At 57.1% G+C, this 19,021-nt stretch overlaps 3 protein-coding genes and 1 long non-coding RNA gene across 17 annotated transcripts in view; 2 read left to right on the top strand and 2 right to left on the bottom strand.

Annotated features, from left to right (window-relative positions):
- The window catches only part of PITPNM2 (phosphatidylinositol transfer protein membrane associated 2), a 133,897-nt gene extending 129,268 nt beyond the window's left edge, over nucleotides 1-4,629 (top strand). For 9 of the 10 annotated variants that reach the window (XM_057305744.1, XM_057305748.1, XM_057305749.1 and 6 more), the window contains 6 exons: nucleotides 196-312; nucleotides 426-574; nucleotides 665-814; nucleotides 1,205-1,388; nucleotides 1,469-1,597; nucleotides 1,683-4,629. In XM_057305744.1, the coding sequence (XP_057161727.1) occupies nucleotides 196-312; nucleotides 426-574; nucleotides 665-814; nucleotides 1,205-1,388; nucleotides 1,469-1,597; nucleotides 1,683-2,006 (1,053 nt within the window). In that variant the 3' untranslated portion in view covers nucleotides 2,007-4,629. The remainder of the gene's footprint in view (nucleotides 1-195; nucleotides 313-425; nucleotides 575-664; nucleotides 815-1,204; nucleotides 1,389-1,468; nucleotides 1,598-1,682) is intronic. The other variant, XR_008956980.1, reaches the window with a different exon arrangement.
- Nucleotides 4,630-5,256: 627 nt separating this feature from the next.
- ARL6IP4 (ADP ribosylation factor like GTPase 6 interacting protein 4) lies at nucleotides 5,257-8,501 on the bottom strand. 4 transcript variants are annotated; one of them, XM_057305756.1, is made up of 6 exons: nucleotides 8,407-8,501; nucleotides 6,984-7,157; nucleotides 6,237-6,548; nucleotides 6,036-6,153; nucleotides 5,613-5,682; nucleotides 5,257-5,533 (listed from the first exon to the last, which is right to left on the bottom strand). In XM_057305756.1, the coding sequence occupies exons 2-6, from the start codon at nucleotides 7,144-7,146 to the stop codon at nucleotides 5,477-5,479; spliced, it is 720 nt and encodes a 239-aa protein (XP_057161739.1). In that variant the 5' UTR covers nucleotides 7,147-7,157; nucleotides 8,407-8,501; the 3' UTR covers nucleotides 5,257-5,476. The 4 variants fall into 4 exon arrangements, with proteins under 4 accessions (XP_057161739.1, XP_026370557.1, XP_026370559.1 ...); XM_026514772.4 differs by lacking the exon at nucleotides 8,407-8,501 and adding an exon at nucleotides 7,500-7,593; XM_026514774.4 differs by lacking the exon at nucleotides 8,407-8,501 and adding an exon at nucleotides 7,500-7,593 and having other exon boundaries at nucleotides 6,237-6,524.
- On the top strand, nucleotides 7,401-16,423 carry LOC123001918 (uncharacterized). The gene is made up of 3 exons (XR_007190553.2): nucleotides 7,401-7,660; nucleotides 9,665-9,716; nucleotides 12,672-16,423. It is a non-coding gene; the product is annotated as an uncharacterized LOC123001918 (long non-coding RNA).
- Nucleotides 8,816-12,916, bottom strand: OGFOD2 (2-oxoglutarate and iron dependent oxygenase domain containing 2). 2 transcript variants are annotated; one of them, XM_026514769.4, is made up of 7 exons: nucleotides 12,785-12,916; nucleotides 12,366-12,422; nucleotides 11,516-11,629; nucleotides 11,326-11,425; nucleotides 9,756-9,883; nucleotides 9,275-9,532; nucleotides 8,816-9,200 (listed from the first exon to the last, which is right to left on the bottom strand). In XM_026514769.4, the coding sequence occupies exons 1-7, from the start codon at nucleotides 12,914-12,916 to the stop codon at nucleotides 8,937-8,939; spliced, it is 1,053 nt and encodes a 350-aa protein (XP_026370554.1). In that variant the 3' UTR covers nucleotides 8,816-8,936. The 2 variants fall into 2 exon arrangements, with proteins under 2 accessions (XP_026370554.1, XP_057161737.1); XM_057305754.1 differs by lacking the exon at nucleotides 12,785-12,916 and adding an exon at nucleotides 12,690-12,765.
- Nucleotides 16,424-19,021: the final 2,598 nt, after the last annotated feature.

Here is a 19,021-nt window from a genome sequence, read left to right as displayed (position 1 = left end):
CTCAGTCTGTGAGGTTGGAGCTACTCCCCATTTATAGATGGGGAGGTGCACCAAGGCCATGTAGGTCAAGGGGCTGAGCTGGACTTGAACTTGGGCCATCTGGCTTTAAGCCCCGTGCTCACGCACCAGGCCCAGGAGATCCTAGCCATCCTTCCGTCCCCTAGCCTGACCCAGCCTCACTCCTCCTGTTCCCAGAACGTGACCGCCAACCACCGGATCAATGACGCAGTCGCCAACGAGGATGGCCCGCAGGTTCTGACGGGCCGGTTCATGTACGGGCCCCTGGACATGGTCACTCTGACCGGGGAGAAGGTGAGGACCTGGAGAGGTTGCAGGAGCCCCTGCCTGGCCTCCCGCTGGCTGGGGAGTGGAGGCTGGGGAGGCCAGGCACCCAGCCCCTCCTGACCGGCTCGCCTGGCTCCCAGGTGGACGTGCACATCATGACGCAGCCACCCTCAGGCGAATGGCTGTACCTGGACACGCTGGTGACCAGCAGCAGCGGGCGGGTCTCCTACACCATCCCCGAGACCCACCGCCTGGGTGTGGGCGTCTACCCCATCAAGATGGTGGTCAGGTGAGAGCCTCTGGGGAGCGAGCAGGCCGGGTCGGCCACCTCCGGGGCAGGAAGAAGGTCTGGCGGGTTCTGACGTGCTCCCTCTCCCAGGGGAGACCACACGTTTGCAGACAGCTACATCACCGTGCTGCCCAAGGGCACGGAGTTCGTAGTCTTCAGTATCGATGGCTCCTTTGCTGCCAGCGTGTCCATCATGGGCAGCGACCCCAAAGTGCGGGCCGGGGCCGTGGACGTGGTGCGGTGAGTGACCCCGAAGGGCACGGTGGGCAGGCTCAGGGGCAGGAAGCTCCTGGAGGCCAAGCTGGGGAGGGCTTTGGGACACTTGGCAGGGGCTCACCGAGTCAGCACTGCCACTAACTAGCAGCATGACATCTTGATGTGGACGCCTCAGTTCCTCACGTGAGCAGTGGGGCTCGCAGCAAAACCAGTTACACCTGCCGCGGAAGGCACCCTTGGGGACCAGGCGGGCTGGCTGACTGTCCTCACAGTTGCTGCTATTTCTACTGAGCCCGATCACAGACACACTCTCCACCGGCCCAAGGAGAAAGTGGCTGGGCAAGGAGACGGGGTGGTCCAGGAGGGAGGCTGGGGCAACCGTGGGACACCCAGGCCTCCCCTCCCCACACCCAGGCACTGGCAGGACCTGGGCTACCTCATCATCTATGTGACGGGCCGGCCTGACATGCAGAAGCAGCGGGTGGTGGCGTGGCTGGCCCAGCACAACTTCCCCCACGGCGTGGTGTCCTTCTGCGATGGCCTGGTGCACGACCCACTGCGGCACAAGGCCAACTTCCTGAAGCTGCTCATCTCCGAGGTGGGTCCCAGGTGCGAGGGATCAGGGGAGGGGCGGGGGCGGGAGGACCGTGCCCGTGCCCACGCCAGTCTCACCCACAGCTGCACCTGCGCGTGCACGCGGCCTACGGCTCCACCAAGGACGTGGCGGTCTACAGCTCCATCAGCCTGTCCCCCATGCAGATCTACATCGTGGGCCGGCCCACCAAGAAGCTGCAGCAGCAGTGCCAGGTGAGCAGGAGAGTCGCAGCGGGGCGGGCGGGCGGGCCCGAGAGCCGGCCCATGACAGCCCTCCCCTCCCTGCCCTCCCCTGCAGTTCATCACGGACGGCTACGCGGCTCACCTGGCCCAGCTCAAGTACAACCACCGGGCGCGGCCGGCCCGCAACGCGGCCACCCGCATGGCGCTGCGAAAAGGCAGCTTCGGCCTGCCGGGCCAGGGCGACTTCCTGCGCTCCCGGAACCACCTGCTCCGCACCATCTCCGCCCAGCCCAGCGGGCCCGGCCACCGGCATGATCGGACACAGAGCCAGGTGGATGGCGAACAGCGGGGACAACGCAGCATGAGCGTAGCAGCAGGCTGCTGGGGCCGCACCATGGCCGGCCGGCCTGAGCCAGGGGCAGCCACGGGCCCCAAGTAGGACACCGTGAGTGGGGCGCTGTGGACTCCATGGTGCTAGGCCAGGGCGGCCAGCCCCGCCAGGAGGCCTGGCCTGGGCACACGATGTCGGCTGGAGACAAGCTTGTCCCAGGGCCTGGCGGAGGACATAGGCCGTGCCACACAGCCCTCCCAGCCCTGCCTCGTGTCCTAGGGTCTGAGGGGTTCCAGCTTGCAGGAAGACCTGTCCCAGGATGACAGAGGGACCAGAACTCCCCACGTGGACTGGCCCAGAAGGCACTCCTAGACATTTGCCCTGCATTGACCTCCCAACATCCCGATGCCAGGCCTGGGCCCGGGCCCAGCCCGCCACCTCCCATCCACTAGCTCACCCTGACCCCCAGGTCCCCTTCCACTTGGTAGCAGCTCCAACGGGGGACAGCCTGCTTCTTGTTAACTCGAGTTACTCAACTGTTCAACCTCACTGGTTTTGCACTGATTTTTGAGAGCGGAGATCCATTACCATCTCCTGTAGCTACAGACATGCATGAAAAGCCAACATTCGCTGATCTGGGACCTATTGCCACACAGAAGGCTCCAGGGCGGCAAACCCTCGTGCAAGGAGAGAAAGGCCATATCTTAATTTCTGCAGCTCCGCCTGGCCCGCCAGCGCTGTGACAGCCCCGGACCCCTGCCTACCTGTCCACTTGCCCCACCTGGAACCCAGTTCGGCGGCGAGGCTGGTGAGGCCCAGAGCCGGCTCCCGAGGAGCCACGCCTCGGGCTCCTGGGCCTGCCCGGGCCCACCCTCTTCTTCCACTCCTCGCCTGCCATCAGTCAAGGCCACGTGCCTCGGCTCTCCTGCGTTTCTACACCTTTCTACTTCTCCAATCTGATTTCTATGAGGTTTTTTTAAATGAGCAATCCTTGGCTGCTTCCTTTTCTTAACTCTTTCAGTACCAAGCGCAGCCCCTCCACATGAAAACACCCAGCACTGTGACGGAGTCCAGCCTGGTTCTGGGTCCCGGGGCCCTGCCCCCCTGCCCACGCAGAGGGGCATGGGGTCCCTGCCTCACCTGACCCCCATTAATTCCACTGAATTTCTACTCTGGGGTGAGTGGGGCACACACTTAGGTTTTTTTAATGCCAATTCCGTTTTGATGCCGAATCTAAGAAGCCACAACTTGCTTCGTTAGCTTAAGGGCAGGCAGCCACGACGCCATTCCCCACCTGGTAAGGACCACGCTGTCCTGCACGCTGGGTCCGACATCAGCCCTCCCTCCCCAGAACCAACCACGATCTCAGCTGTGGCGCTCGGCTCCGGGTGGCCCTTCTGCTGCTCCTCCACCTTCTCCGAAAGGCGGGGGAGCTGCCTGGCCAGGTTCCGACTCTGAGAAGCTGCTGCCAACCTGGATACGGGCCTCAGGGCCTCATGGGCTGGGATGGGGAGGCACACAGATTGATGTTAACATTCTCCCGTGTGTAGATATGTACAGCCAAAGGGTCGTGTAAATGTTCCGCAAAGTGGGTCTATACAGAATGAAAGCTATTTATTTTGTGCAGAGAAAAATTTCTGGAGGGATAGGACCTTCAGGGTTTGTTCATATTTAAGATGTAGCTTTTTGTTTTTGTTTCAGGCGTTATGTATAAAGCAACGATTATTTTATGGACCAAGTTTTAATATAAGTGTTGCAATGGAAGTGCAATACCTGATCCCCCTCCGCTCCCCAGCGGGAAACCGCTCGGCCCGGCGAGGGGCCCCTGTGGCCAGTGCCTCCTCCTCTGTCGGTCCCACGTCACCCCATCTCGCCTACCGCCTCGGCGACCAGCCATCCGGAGAAGCACCTGAAGAGTCTCGGGCCCGCCTGCAATAAAGGCTGGGAGGCCTCCTGGCCCGGGGAGGCCGTGTGGGCAGTGGGCTCGGCCTCTCCCAGCGGGCGGCTCCCCCAAGCTCCGCACTCCCCGCCCACCTGCCCAGCTGCCAGCCATGCCAAGGACCACAGCAATAGTCCCCTGGGCCTCTCCCAGCGGCCCTTAGCCATAGATGGTGAGATGGGCAGCCCAACCTCCCCGTTGACGTCTCTCTTCTATATCCAGGTCTGCTTCCTGCCTCCCTTAAGATTCCTTTTGGCACATTCTCTTCTTAAGGAAGCACCAGTTTTTCAGAAACTAAGAGAGGGAGGGCAGAGTCCTTTAAAAATACCAAAAATGTTTACAGCGTTGGGTGCTGAGCTGCAGGGCTCAGGCCTGACCAGTCGTAACCAAAGGGTGAGGCAGGCCTTGCTGACTGCCACCCCCACCCCAGGCCTGTTAGAGTAGAAGCCTTAGTCCCACTCCCAACCCCAACCCCAAGACTGAGCCTCAGCCTACCACCCCATATCCAACCACCTGCCTTCTCTTTGATTTCTAAAGAGGGATTCAGCAGAGACCCCACCCCCAACTTTCCCAGCTCGGTCTGAGCTGCCCACCCACCCACCCCGTCGCAGTCTTCACGTCTCGTCGCAGTCTTCACGTCTCGGCCCCCTCCTGTCTCTCTGTCTGGGCCATGTGTGAGCAGTGTCCTGACTCACCCCATCTGCCCTTGCTACCCCTGCACCTTCGGGCCTGAGTGTGCTCTGTATACAGTGTCATTGTCTGTTACACCAATTAAAGAAGCAGGAAGGCTTCCTTCTGGGTCTCTTTACTGCACCAGCAACCACAGAACACCAGCTGGGGATGGGGGCCTAGGACGGGCACAGCCTGTCCTGGAGCTAAAGCTGTGGCGGTGAGAGGCTGTCTTTCCCAATAAACAATGCCCACTACACTCGCCATAATACAGATATACAAGCCTTACCCTGCCCTGGGCCTCCTTCCAGCCCCTTCCCAGACACGAACTCCGTTCATCCTCACAGCAACCCAGTGAGGTGGATGTTGAAAGCCTCTCTGCTTTACCGAGAGCACAGCTAGTAATCTGAAGCAGGCCTCCCACCCCGGCCACCTGCCCCAGCACCAGCACTCTGAACAGCTGTCATCTGCAGGATAAAGGGCACAGACAGCAGTCTCCCCCCAAGTGTGAGGGGATCAGGCTTAAGAGCCCAGTCTGGGTTTGGGATGCAGCTGGGGGTGAGGGTCAGGGTCTGGTCTGGGCGGGCTGATCTGGGGATGAGCAAGGCAAAGGTGGCCAGTGTGGCCTGTGCTCACAACCACCAGGGTACACCCCGCCTTTCCCCCAAAACTCCTGGAGCCCTTGTTTTACCTCTGGAAGCTGGGCAGCAACCCTCTCTCCCTTCAGCACAAAAAAACAACATAACAAAGTTTCCAACCAGGGAACATTTAATATTAGGGAAGTTATGCTCTTTCAGGAGATGGGGGAGCCGATGAGGCCAGTGACCCTGTCCTCCACCCCCTGCATCTGAGAGGAGGCTGGGCCAAAGGCCAGTCCACAGGAGGAAAGGCAAACACCCACTGGGCTTCCTGCTGCCCACCCCGAAGCCAGCCTCCAGGCCATGCCACCAACACTTAGCCAGCAGCGCCCTCAGGGTAGCAGCCCGGCTCGCATCTGGAAGGCCAGGCCATCCCCTCGGGTGGCTTGCTAGAGAAGAAAGTGCACAGAAGGGGACACATCAGAAACAGAGCTGGGCGTGGACCCCGGGGAAAGGGGTGACACCAACCTTGTTGATCTCTCTGTGCCGTTCCTTCGTCACGATTTCCTCTAAGACCTCGCCATCTCCCTTAATGAGCCTGGGGGAGGAGGGGAGAGGAGGCTGAACCTCTAATGCCCAAGCAAAGAGATGCAAGGCCTCAGGTCCCCACTCCCTTGAGCAGGCAGAACCTAGGCGCCCCCACTCCTCCCTCTCTCCCACCCTTGGGACAGTGATAAAGGCAGCTGGGTAGGCTCTGCCTCCAGACCAGCCAATTGTCTCTTTGAAGACACTGCTCAAGGCCCTTCCACCCCTGTGACTGCTTGCTCTGGGCAATAAAGAAGAGCCTAACAGGTCCCATAAATGAGTCACGACTTTTCTCTGGTCTCAGGCATCAGCCCTCCTCCTGAGCGTATAGAGCATGTGGGGCTGAGCTTTGCCAAGACCCCCCACCTGGTGCGTCCTGTCTCTGGGTCCACCACCTTGCGGATGATGCTCTGCCGAGCATCCCACTCCTCCTTGGTCATGGGCTTCATGGCCTGGATGCGGGACTTCTGTTCATCCGTCAGGACTGCAAGGGGAGATGGCAGGGAGTTGGCGTTTGGGTCTCGAGGAGGGGACCCTTCCCCTCCTGCCTGCCGGGCGGCAGAGTACCTGGGCCATCCTCTTCCTCCTCAGCCGATCTGTGCCACTGGTCCAGCGAGGGTCCCGGCAGAGCCTCACCCTGCTGCAGCTTTGCCTTCTCCTTAGTTTTCTTCTTCAGTTTCTTCTTCCTTTTCTTCTTCTTCTTCTTCCTCTTCTTGTCCTTGTGCTTCCCCCGCTTCTTCCGGCCACCACTGGAGGAAGAGGAGGAGGACGAAGAGGAAGAAGAGCTAGAAGAACTGGAAGAAGAGGAGGAGGAGCTGGATCGTGGTCTCCTCCGGGCCTTGTGCTTGCTTCTCTCTGTGATGCAGGGAGAAGGTGAGGCTGGAAGGCCAGGAGGGGAAGAAGTATACCTTTATCCCCTTGCTCTGGCCTGTGGCAGGCTTAGAGAGACTATGGAGGGGGAGGGGTGAGACCCTCCAGGCAGAGCCTTCCAGACCGGGGATCAGCAGTCTGTAAAGGCACTTTCCGGGCCTCACCCAGTCACTATCTGACCAGGAGCAGGGCAGCCAGCCCCCAGATCTCAGCTCCAGCTGCACAGAAAGCATCGTTACGTGCTCCCTTCAATTCATACACAATGCGCTGGCCCAGCCTCTGGAATCTGAGTGTCTTTCAATCCAGACATCCAGGTCCTGCGCTCTGCACTCTTCTATTGCTCACTGTGATTTTCCCCACAGCCACCCCGGGAAGCCCGCCCAGCTGCCTGCAGCTTCCTCGGTAAAGTTCCCACACCCCTTTCCCATTCCCTCCGATCCTCACCCTCCGCCCCGGAGGAGGTGTTGCCGGTCTTGTGGTCTTGGGATCTAGAAGCCGAGCAGCTCCTCGGAGCGTCCTTACTGCTCTTCTTCCTTCTCTTTTCCGACCCTCGGCCCCGGGACCGGCTTCGGCTCTTGGAGCGCTTGCGAGAGCTGACGTGAGCCATAGCGCCACAGGCTGGAGACGGGGAGACACGCTCAAACTGGGGCTCACAGAGCCGACCCCAGACTGGGCTCCGAGGGCGGCTCTTCTCGGGGCCTGGCTCTCAGGGTCCCAGTGCCCATCACCACCGGGGGCAGGGATGAGGGAGTCTGCGGCCACCGCACGATCCTCCCCGACCCCGGGGACCCCAGACCCTGCGCCGACTCCCGGAGCCTCGGCCCCTTTAAGGGCCCGCCCCCGCCCAGCCGTTCCACGCCTGCGCACGGCCGCTCCACGCCTGGGCGCTCCGGCGCCTTGGGCGGCGCCGCGGTCCTCAGTTACCAGGTGGGTCCCGAATCCCTCCCCGCGCGCTCCTACCCTCCACCCCCGTGCCCTCCGCGGCCTCGCCGCCCTAGGGAAGGTCCCCGCAGCTGCTCCGTCCCCTCCTCAACCGCCCATCTGTCGGGACCGTCGGACCGCACCACGCCTTCGCGTGAGGAAGCGGCAGCGAGGAGACTTCCGGCCGGGGCAGTGCTCCGGTAGGTTGTCCGGCTGGGAAGCGAGGCGCTGCTGCCTTTAGTTCTGAAGCCCCGGGTTCCGTTTCCAGGGCAGCCCAAGAAACGGAGACTGGCTCGGCGATCTCCCAAAGAGGGAAGCTGGGGGGTGCGAGGCAATTCATGCTCCCCGGCCTCTGCCGCGGCCCTGCCTTCGTCTCCGACCGCCATTCCTCCCTGAGTTGCCTGCCGACCCCAGCAGCCTGTGAGACCCCTGGTCATCTCCGCGTCCCCACCTAGTGATAGGGCCAGGGCGGGACCCCTGTGAGGGAGTGCCCCGCAGGCCTGTGCCCGGAGTGGGCAGCCGAGGCTCTGCTGCTGATCTCTCCAGTGTGGAACCGGGCCTGGTGTTCCAGATTCCCCCCCGCCCCCAGGGAAGCCAGAACTCAAGATTTCAATACGGAAACCCCTGGTTTGCAAATGTACAACCCAAACCCGACACAGCTGCACTCCTCACCCAATTTGGGGCTGCCCACTTGCCAGTTTTTCAGTAATAATGACAGCAAACACAGAGGGCTGCTGTAAAGCACTTTACGAACGTTAACTAATTTGATTCTCAAAACAGCTTTAGGAGATAGGTTCTTTCCAGGGGAGGAAACCAAGGCATAAAGAGGTCACGTGGCTGCCCCACAGTCCCACCACTGGAAGCGGCAGAATCAGAATTTGAACCCAGAGTCTGGCTCCAGAGTCCCTGCTCTTAACCCCACTAGAAGTTGCTGTTGGTGGCTCACCTGAATCCCCTTTATAGACAGACGGGCTCCACCCCAGCTGTGGTGTCCGCTGCTAATTCACACCGGTACTCTTCTCTGGAAGGTTCCCTTGGCCACTGGGAGCCACCCTGCCCTGGAGCTGGATGTCTGGGCAGTTACTGCCACCTCCCCACCCAACCCAGCCACACCCTGTAGCCAATTGACGTAGGGGGCAGAGGGCTAGATTCACGCTCCAGACGGCTCCTCGGGATTGGGTTGAGGCTGGAGGCTCTTTGAAACCACACCTTGGCCCAGCTCCTTCCCGCCCTGTGCTTCCCTCACACCCTTCCCCTGAAGGTATTGCCCCAGAATCCCCGTCTCAGGCTCTGGCTCTAACAAACCTGACCCAAGCCAGCCTGTCTGCTGAAAGAATGACGCAGAAGCTTGTGTGTCCTTCTGAACCAAGAAGTGCCTGCGGGCTGCAGGGAGTTTATTCCTGTCCCACCCACCCCAAGGAGGCAGAGCCCTCGCCTGCCATGCTACCCCCCCCCCCCCGACGGGCCCAGCCTGGCTCAAGTCAGTGCGCACACATCCACCGTGGAGGGCTCCTCGCGGGTGAAGCCGTCGCCGAAGCCCTCGTCGTCCACCAGGTCGGGTTTGCGGCAGCACATGGGGCACAGGCGGTTGCGCACAGCGGAGGCCCGGAGCCAGACGACCAGGTTCCAGCGCTCACCCGTGTCCAGGGGCCGGGCCCCGTGCAGCTGGCCGCCCCGGTGCAGGATGCCCTGGCCCACCACGTGCTGCACCTCCAGGGGCCTGGCCAGGGCTGAAGGTGCCTGCAGAAAGGGAGGCTCAGGCCTGGGCACCCCTGGCTGCCCCAGGCCCTGCAACGTGGGTCACACACACTCACCTGGAAGAGGCCCCCAAAGTACAGGGCGCCCCCCGTGAAGGCCTTGCCAAGGGCCACGTTGAGGGTAAGCTCAGCGTTATCATAGTGGCAGCCTAGCTCACGGTCCTGGTCCGGCGCGTATTTGACCACGAAGGCACGGTGGCTGTCAAGCCAGCCCCCACCACAGTCTGGGTACAGCAGGGCCATCAGTGGCTGCAGGAAGCGCTCCCGCAGGGGTGTCACCAGCGGCTCATCCAGGCCTAGCTCGTGCAGCAGCACCTGGGAGGGGGACCCCGGGGGTCAGCAGGGAAACTAACAGGGCCTCACCCTGGGTACCTGAGGGAGTCTCTTACCAAGTGTTATTTGCAGATACCAGCTTCATAATAATCCTACCATGACCTCATTTTACAGACGGGAAGACTAAGACCCCAACAGGACCCAACAGTTCTTCTCCAGCACCACAGTACGTACCCCCAGACCCCGATGGCCCTGCCTCACCCACCCCATAATTGTTCATGGTGTTGGGTCTTCCCTTGGGCATGTCTGACTGCTCGAAGTGCTCCAGCTCCTCCAGCAAGGCCTGGCAAAACGGCACTGTGAACACTGGCAGCCGGTAGATACGCTTTTCCCCTGCAAAGGGAGGGACAGTGTTGGCTGGGAGCTCCAGTGGGGGTCTGCCTCCTTGTGAGTGTGAGCCTGGGCATGCCTTGTCACTTCCCTCGGCCTCAGTTCCCTCACCTGTACAGTAGGGGTAGCACGGGTACTCACCTCAGGGCTGCTGTGACCACTAAGGACATACTGTGTGGGCAGCAGGGAAGCCTTTCCTGGGCCCCCTCATTTGTCCCTGGAGCCTCTCATCCTGCTTCTACAGGTGCCCACAGGTCTAGACTCAGATGTGAGTTCTGATGAGGCCCAGAGATGGGAAGGCACCCAACAGGCCAGTGAGGGAACCATGCGGGGATCAGAGAGCCAGCCTCGGGCTTTTCTGCATGGCCCCCCCATGAGCCACCAACATTTGCACCCCAACTGAAGTGCCTCTTGGAGCCTCTGTTCCCCACCCGGGAAGGCTGGGGGGGGGGCTGCTCCTTCTTGCCGGGCCCTGTTAGGGAGAAGCCAGGCCAGAACGGACACACAGACACTTCTTGGCAGATGCACCAACGCCCTGGGGTGCAGGGTTCGTGCAGCCCCCACATGTTCAGCCAACTCACAGCCCAGCCCCACCCAGACAACCTTCACACAGTCTCCACTGCTGGGGAGTGGGCGGCAACAAAGAAGGGTCTCTCCAGGCTAGGAGGGACGGTTTCATCCACATTCCACCCTGTGCCTCACAAGAGAGCACCGGCTCCATAAAGGGGGCAACACCGTACACCTGTCTCCCCTTGGTACCCCTAGACCTAGGAGTACGTAACCGTGAGACAAGGAGACCTTTCCTGAGCACTGTGTACCCAGGCCGCTCGGCACGTTACCTCACTTCATCACACTTTAGGAGATGGGTATTACTAGTGCTCCCATTTCACAGATGATGACACTGAGGCAAGGGGCTTAAGGAATTTGGAAGGGCTGGTACTTCTTGTGGGTTTAGCCACTGGGAGATCCCAGCAGGAGATCCAAAGGCAGGAGCGATGGGGCACTTCTGAGCTTGGTGTGGCTTTGTGGCTCAGCCCCTCTCCCACAACTCCAGGTCGTGGCAGGTTCAAGAAACTACACTCTTGCCCACTTCTTCAGGTCAAGGGATAGGAACTCTCTGCTCCCCACCCTGCTGTTAGCCCTGGGCTGGGGGGTTTGGGGTGGGTCCTTCACCGTCACGCCCACCTGTCTTAGTTGTCCCTTTGTTAAGTTCTTCAGTCTCCCCCATTTGAGTGTGCCAGCTGGCTCACACCTGACACAGGGGTTGAGTGAGTGTGTGCTGGGCAAGTGAATAAGTGAATACAGATGCCCTGCTCCTGGCAGATCAGTCCCACCAGCCCTTCTGGCTCCTGCTGGTTTGGATTTTGGAGGCAGACATGGTGGAGGGACCCCAGTCTTCCACCCTCTAGTCCTAGTCCTACTAGGTGATGGGGCCAAGACCTCACCAGACACCGTCTCCAGCCGCTGGAGAAGGCCTTCAAGGTCTGCACCCGGCGATGTGCTGTACTCAGCTGCGGCCAGAAACTCGGGGGCCAGAGCCTCATCCTGGGGGGCAGAACACACCAGCTGTGGGGCAGAGAGCCCCCAGGCCTGAATGCCTCCACCTCCTTCCAGTAACCTGCCCCTGCCGGGTACCTGCAGCGTGTTGTAGACGTCAGGCCGCGCTGGGTGGTAGGAGCTCGAAATGAGGGCTTTCCTGGCAGCCGACTCCTGCCCCAGCCGCCGCCGTCGCTCCACCTCCTGCTCGAGCTGGGTGGCACAGGGCCTGGTTACCGAGCTGGGTGGCACAGGGCCTGGTTACCAAGACGGGGCTTCCCACAGCCCCCAGATCATGGCACAGAGGAGGAAACAGGCTCAGGAAGGCCAGAGCAGGGCCTGGGTTGAAAGCCAAGTCTCCCTACACATCTGATTCTATCAGGATAAACTGCAGGTGCCAAGCTATTAGCTGAAGGCCTCTCCTTCTGGAAGGGGCCCGTCCCACTCTGGGTTGCACCATTCACAGCCTGGCTGGGATGGGAACCCCTCGACATGCTCAACCAGCCGGGCCACTGAGGAACAAAAATGGAATCCCAGCCAAGTCTTGTGTTCCAGAAGCTGCAGAGGGCTCACCTAGGAAGTTTCCCCTTCCTCACCCCCAGGTGAGGAGGGAGATAGAAGATGCCAGCAGCCCTGGCACCAGCCAGAGGGGGGTGGGTGAAGAGATAGAGGCCAGAGCCTGTCCGCCCTGGGTGGGATCTCAACTCCACCTGCTGTGAAACCTTGGGAAGTGTCTCAAGAGGGAGTGAGGCAGACAACTTGGTGTTTTCCACTTTCTCTTTTTTGGTGCCAGGCCCCAGGTGCTACAGTTGGCCGGGGGGGGGGGGGGGCACAGGAAGAGGGAAAGGGGAGGCCTAAGGCTGGGGGGACTCCTCAAACTGCTGGCACCAATCTAAAGACGAAGGGCTAGGCGGGTGTGGAGGGGGCAGTGGAGGGTGGGGAGTGTTACCTCTCCTAACAGCTGCTGGAAGTCCTTGGGGCTGACACACCCTCGGCTGCGCAGGATCTGAGAGCAGAAAGTCCAGTGAGCAAGTCACTTAACAGCTCTGGGCCTCAGTTTCCCCTCGTTGAGATGGAGACAGAGCCCCGACCTGACGGGGTCATTGTGAGGATGAAATTCGATAAGCACGCTAACCAGCTGCTGTTAGTAACCGCGCTGCGAGCGTCCCCGAACCAGGCAGCACTTTACATTTACGTTTATTCATTCATCCCTTACGACGCTCTCACTAAGGAGATGCTACTATCCCCATTTAAGGTGACAAAACCGAGGCACCCAGAAATCGTCCTTCTTGCTGTCAGATCGGAGCACCGAGGCCAAGCGAACGGCCTGCCCGCCCATTTCTCCGCAGAGCCAGGGAGGCCACTCACCGGCCCGTAGTCCCGGCGCAGCTGCTGCTCGCCCCGGAAGCGCAAGTGGATGCCGTAGCGCGCCACGTACAAGTTCTCCGAGCAGAAGCAGGCGCAGCGGCAGAAGCGCCGCGGGGCCCCAGCAGTCGCCATGGTGAAGAGGCCCGCGCCGCCTCGCAGGCTTCCGTAGGAGCACTTCCGGCGCGCCCCCAGGGGCCGGTATGGAACCAGCGGCAAGGGTCCGTTCTAAGTTCCCAAGCGCAGAAGAAAACGCAGACTCCGGTCCAGAAAACGGTCTGCAGTGGACAAAGATGCTCCCGGGCTGGGGTGGGGCGGACGGCCTAGGCTGAGAGCGCGTGGTCTTTTCGTTCCGCCTCACAGCCTCCCCATCCACGAGACGGGGACTAATCGCCCCACTTTACAGATAGGCAGACTGAGTCACAGCTTCACAAGCCGGAGACAAGTTGGGACTTATAACCCCTAAGGCCTTTTGCTTAAACACCGCCTCCCTTTTCTGCTCGGAGCTTTTGAAGAGGCAGCCAACGCCAGGAGGACAGAGGAGCTCTGGGGTCCGATCTCCCAACTATCAACTGGCCAGTTCTGTGTTTCTGAGCATGGGTTTAGCATTCTTCCCGGGTCCCCGTCCGGCAGTCCTCGAGCCTCCGCCGCGGTCTGGGTATTCGCCGCCGAGTGCCCCGGGCAGTGTCCACGCGGGAACGCTCGGTCCGGCTGACTTCCGGTGGCTGGGCTGAAGGATTCGGGTGTGGGCGGGGGACGGGGTGTGATCTATTGGCGGCCACACCCCGCACGGCGCGGTCCAAGTTCTGCACATCCGCAGTGTGAGATGAGTATGTTTCTTTTAGAGCGTGCACCCCCTACCGCAGGGAGACCCGTCGTAGCTCCTACGTCCCTTGCCTCGGAGACCCCCACCTTGGTCCGCCATGCACCCCGCAGGCCCAGGTCTGCAAAGCCCCGGGAGGACCTTGGACGGCAACTCTGTTGCTAAGATGGGAGAACTGAGGCTCGGAGCAGGGGATGAAGTCGCATTCCTTGCCCTAGAGTTCCGTCCCTGGCTCAGCGTGGTGCGAAGATGGGGGTGGGGAGGAAGACTGGGGCCTCAAGACTCCAGCTCTTAGCCCGGATACACCCCGTTCCTCCATACAGCAAACCTTTGAGCGAGGTACTATTACGTCACCCACGTTACAGATGGGGAAACGGAGGCTCAGAGAGGGACAGCGACCTGCCCCCGGGTTCACCACAACAGGGGTTTTCTGAGTGGTTGGATTATGAGGGATTTCGGATTTTCTGTGTTTGTTCGCCTTTATATTCTCAATGCTTTCCCCCCGCCCCGGGTGGATGCACAGGTTTACATTCACACGCGCAGTGAGACACATACACATTCAAACACACCCTTACGTGCTCACGCACATTCACACACCATCACAAGTGTGCTGATACCATTGACTCACACCCACTCATACACAACACTTCACATACAGACACAGCCGCACGCTCATTCACACACCCAACACACTCATGCACACCCTCGTGCACCTATCACCCACGCTCACACATCCAACACAGTCCCTGGTTCCTCCCAGCTCTGTGGCAATTGGGCCCCGAGGCCTGCCTCTTGCTCCTACCAAAGCCCCAGGGCCCCAGAGGCAGATGGGAGAGCTTCACATCCTGTGCCATCATGAGAGGCCGTCCTCTTCAGCTGTCTCCACCAGCGTGTCTGGGGGTCCGGGGCTCCTGCCAGCACCTTGAGGGGCTGGGAGAAGGCTTCTGCTCTCAGGGCAAAACCTACACCAATAGCCTGATTGTTTTTCACAGTGGCTGGCCAGGGGGACCAAGACCATCCTGAGTGTGGGAGGTTTGCATTGAGTGTGTGGAAGTGTGTTTTGAGTGACAGATAAGCTCCCTGCCCTTCTGAAGCTCAGCCAAGGTGGAGAGACAAGAGTGAGGAAGGAAACAAATACATGATCAAGTTATTTTCATTCATTCGTAAGTGCTGGGAAGACAAGTTAGGTGATGGGATGGTGAGTGCCTGGAGGTGGCCGCTTTAGACTGGATGGCCAGAGAAAGCCTCCCAAAGAGTGACATTTCAGTCGAGCTCCAACCGCTGCAGCAAGATCTGGCCGGAAAGGGTTCTAGGCAGGGGAATTAAAAGTGCAAAGCCCCTGCAGCAGAATGAGCTTGCAGTGCTTGAAGAACAGCAAGGCATACAAGAGGGCAAGTCCCAGGGTGGTATTCAGGCCCAATCACTGGGCTTAGGAGACCACTGTTAACATTTCGGATTTTACTCTACATGTGAAGGGAAGCTGCCTAATCCTTACAACAAACCACATGAGGTAGGAATTATCCCCATTTTACAGAGGTGGAAAATGAAGGTCAGAGGGATTGAATGGCCCACCCAAGGTCACATAGCTTACAAGTAGTAGAATCTGGAATGGAACTGGAGTCTGTTCCATCCGTTGGTTCCCCTTCCCCTCTTCAGGCAATAAATCTAGGTTACTGGGCCACAGGGATCCTGGGACCCAGCCCAAGCCTCCCGAAGGTACCAGGCGTCCCCAAGGGGGAGAATAACCCTCAGGGGCCTCTTCCCCCTCAAGGACCCAGCTCCCCAGCCCAGAGCTGTGTGGTGTGAGAAGGTGTTTAAACTTTCATGGGTGTCTTGATTGCTCAGCGATAGTGAAGGGCCCTGCTCTCCCAGGAAAGGATCCATTTCCCCAGTTCTGTGTGCCTTACCTCCTAACTGTCTTCCTCCCCGAGAAGCCTGGGGCAGGCCTGGCACGTGCATCCTCCCCCCGGTGCACACGGTTAGATTTCTCCCTTTGCGGCAGTTTGCAAGGTGAGCACGTTCTGCTTATCAGTTTAGACCGGCTGTCCCGGTGGTCCCCCTTCTCCTTGGAAGCAGTGTCTCCACCCCTACCCCACCACAGCCTGGGCTCGATCACCAAACGGAACAGCAGCAAGAATATTAATAGTAAGTACTGGATCGATGTGCCCTCACCAGCACTAGGTGTGGTTTTGGTGTGTGTGTGTGTGTGTGTGTGGTTTTGGTTTTTTTTTTTAGTTTTTTTTTTTTTTTTTTGTAATCTCTACACCCAGTGTGGGGCTCACACTCACAACCTCGAGACCCAAGAGTCGCATGCTCCACCAACCGAGCCAGCCAGGCAGCTCCCCTGCGTACAGTATTAGTAAACCTACTTTACAGATGAGGCTCGGTGAAGTACAGGGGCTTGTCTCGGGTCATAAACCTAGTAAGTGGCAGGACCAGAATTACAGCACCCATCTTTCTGTCTGATTGCAGTGTATTTGTGTGGGGTAGTGTGTATGTCCGTACATGTACCTTTATATAAGCATGTTGCACATTTGTATATTTCTATATATGTATCTGTACACATTCTTTTGAATCTCTATAGAGCACACTGTAAAAAAGGGCACATCTCAGGTGCACAGTCGGTGAATCTTTACAAACTAGACACACCCATGTAACCAGCATCCAGATCCCCAAACAGAACATTCCAGCCCCCACCGTTTCCCTGCTCCGCTGGCCACTACCCACCTCCCAAGGCTGATCACCTACCCTGACTTCTAAGAGCCAAGATTAGTCTTGCCTGTTGTTGATTTTGATACAAATAAAATCATATACTACAAGCTGTTTTGTATACTGCTGCTTTCAGCATTCTGTTGGTGAGATTCACGGCTGTTGTGGGTAGTGGCAGCTCATGCTTTTTCGTGGCTGCCTGGTACTCCACTGGGTGGCCACTCCCTCCACTGAGCCACTGTGCAGCTGAAGGACACTTGTATTGTTTCCAGTTTGGAGATGTCATGAATGAAGTTGCTAGGAACACCGTGATTTATCTGTTGCAGTAAAATATACATAAAACTTACCACCTTAACCATTTTTAAAATAGACTTTACTTTTTTTTAAGATTTTATTTATTTGATAGGGAGATGGAATGAGCACAGGCACGGGGAGCAGCAGGCAGAGGGAGAAGCAGGGTTCCCCACTGAGCAAGGAGTCCAATGTGGGGCTCAATCCCAGGACCCTGGGATCATGACCTGAACTGATGGCAGACGCTTAACTGACTCAGCCACCCAGGCACCCTGAGACTTTACTGTTTAGAATAGTTTTAAGTTCACAGCAAAATTGAGTGGAAAGTACAGAGATTGACCATATGCCCCATTCCCCTCCCCCCACTATCAACATCCCTCACCAAAGTGGTACATTTGTTACCATCCAATCCTTCACATGGACACAACATTATTACCCAGAGTCCATGGTTTACACTAGGGTTCACTCTTGGAGTTGTACATTCTGTGGTTTTTGACAATGTAGAATGACACATACCTACCGTCATGCTCTCAAACAGAATAGTTTCACTGCCCTCAAAATTCTCTGCGCCCTGCCTATTCATCCCTCCACCTCCCAACCCCTGGCAACCACTGATCTTTTTACTGCTTTCATGGTTTTGTCTTTTCCAGATGTCATATAATTGGTATCATCATATAGCCTTTTTGGACTGGCTTCTTTACTCAGTAACAGGCGTTTATGTTTCTTCCATGTCTTTTAGTGGCTTGATAACTGAATAATACTATGTTGTCTGGATGGACCACAGTTGATCCATCCATCCCCCTACTGAAGGACATCTTGCTTGCTTCCAAGTTTTGGCAATTATAAATAAAGCTGCTATAAACATCCACTTGCAGGCTTTTATGTGGACATCAATTACTCACTTGGGTAAATACCTAGGGGTGTGATTGCTGAATCATGTAAGAATATGTTTAGTTTCATAAGAAACCACCAAACCCTTCAAAAGTAACTGTACTACTTGCATCTCTACCAGCAGTGAATGAGAGTTCCCGTTGCTCCACATCTTCACCAGCATTTGGTGTTGTCGGTGTTTTGGATTTTAGCAATTCTATTAGGTAGGTAATGGTATCACGTTGTTGTTGTTTTTTTTAAGATTTTATTTATTTATTTGACAGAGATAGAGACAGCCAGCGAGAGAGGGAACACAAGCAGGGGGAGTGGGAGAGGAAGAAGCAGGCTCATAGCAGAGGAGCCTGATGTGGGGCTCGATCCCACAACGCCGGGATCACGCCCTGAGCCGAAGGCAGACGCTTAACCGCTGTGCCACCCAGGCGCCCCGGTATCACGTTGTTTTAATTTGCAATTTCCTAATGACATGACGTTGAGCGTCATTTCATATGTTTATTCGTCATCTGTATACCTTATCTGGTGAGGTGTCTGTTCAGGTCTTTGGCCTCTTTTTAAAATTGGGTGGTTTAGGTTTTTTTATTGTCGCGTTTTAAGTGTTTTTTATATATTTTGGATAACAGACCTTCATCAGATAAATTTTTTGCAAATATTTTCTCGCAGTCTGTGGTTTGTCTTCTCATTCTCTTGACTGTATCTTTGCAGAGCAGAAGTTTCTAATTGTCAGGAAGTTTAGCTCATCAATTCTTTCATGAATCGTGCCTTTGATGTTGCACCCCAAAAATCATCTTCAGAGCCAAGAAAAATCCAGATTTTTTCCTATCTTCTAAGAGTTTTATAGTTTTGCATTTAACATTAAGTCTGTGGTCCATTTTGAGTTAATTTTTGTTAAAGGTGTAAGGTCCAAGTCTAAGCTTTTTTTTTTTTTCATGTAGATGTCCAGTTGTTCCAACATCATTTGTTGAAAAGATCGTTCTGTTGTACTGCCTTTGCTCCTTTGTCAAAGATCAGTTGGCTATATTTATAGGGGCCTATTTCTGGACACTCTGTACTGTTCCATTGATCCATGCGCCTATTCTTTCATGAAAACCACACTGTCTTGATTACTGTAGCTTTATAGTAAGTCTTGAAGTCGGGCAGTGTCAGTCCTCCGACATTGTTTCTCTCCTTCTATCCTGCGTCGGCTGTTTCCACACAGCAAAAATGACAGAGCCTGGATCTGGACCCAGCTCTGAGTCACTCTGACTTTTGGATAGCCCATCCACGATACTTTCCTCACATACAATCATATTTTTGCTTTTGTTTTTGCACAAACGTTAACATACTCCAACTTTATTCTGTCCCTTGTTTTTACTCAATCCATTTAGGAGGTCATTCCATACCTTTATATAACTTCTGTATACAGACACGTGCATACATACATTGTTTTTTTCCCCTGCCACAGGGTGTTCTGTTGAGCCCCGCTCTGTAATGATTTGGCCAGTTCCCCATGGAAGGGTATGCTGGACATTTTCAGACTTTTGCTACTACAG

Source organism: Ursus arctos, unplaced genomic scaffold (genome assembly GCF_023065955.2).
Source record: "Ursus arctos isolate Adak ecotype North America unplaced genomic scaffold, UrsArc2.0 scaffold_34, whole genome shotgun sequence".
NCBI classification, from domain to species: Eukaryota; Metazoa; Chordata; class Mammalia; order Carnivora; family Ursidae; genus Ursus; species Ursus arctos.
The sequence above is the reverse complement of the archived record's forward strand: the minus strand, read 5'-3'. Positions and strand labels throughout refer to the sequence as shown.

What these genes read in the sequence shown, in the direction of transcription:
- ARL6IP4 (XM_057305756.1), bottom strand. Translation starts at nt 7,146, where the DNA reads ATGGCTCACGTCAGCTCTCGCAAGCGCTCCAAGAGCCGAAGCCGGTCC. An exon ending in CACCTCCTCCGGGGCGGAGG is followed by an intron (nt 6,549 to 6,983) that starts GTGAGGATCGGA and finishes CTGGCCTTCCAG; the next exon opens with CCTCACCTTCTCCCTGCATC. An exon ending in CCAGAGACAGGACGCACCAG is followed by an intron (nt 5,683 to 6,035) that starts GTGGGGGGTCTT and finishes CTCCTCCCCCAG; the next exon opens with GCTCATTAAGGGAGATGGCG.
- OGFOD2 (XM_026514769.4), bottom strand. Translation starts at nt 12,916, where the DNA reads ATGGCGACTGCTGGGGCCCCGCGGCGCTTCTGCCGCTGCGCCTGCTTC. An exon ending in TCCAGCAGCTGTTAGGAGAG is followed by an intron (nt 11,630 to 12,365) that starts GTAACACTCCCC and finishes TGTGCCACCCAG; the next exon opens with CTCGAGCAGGAGGTGGAGCG. An exon ending in ACTTTGGGGGCCTCTTCCAG is followed by an intron (nt 9,201 to 9,274) that starts GTGAGTGTGTGT and finishes CCCTTTCTGCAG; the next exon opens with GCACCTTCAGCCCTGGCCAG.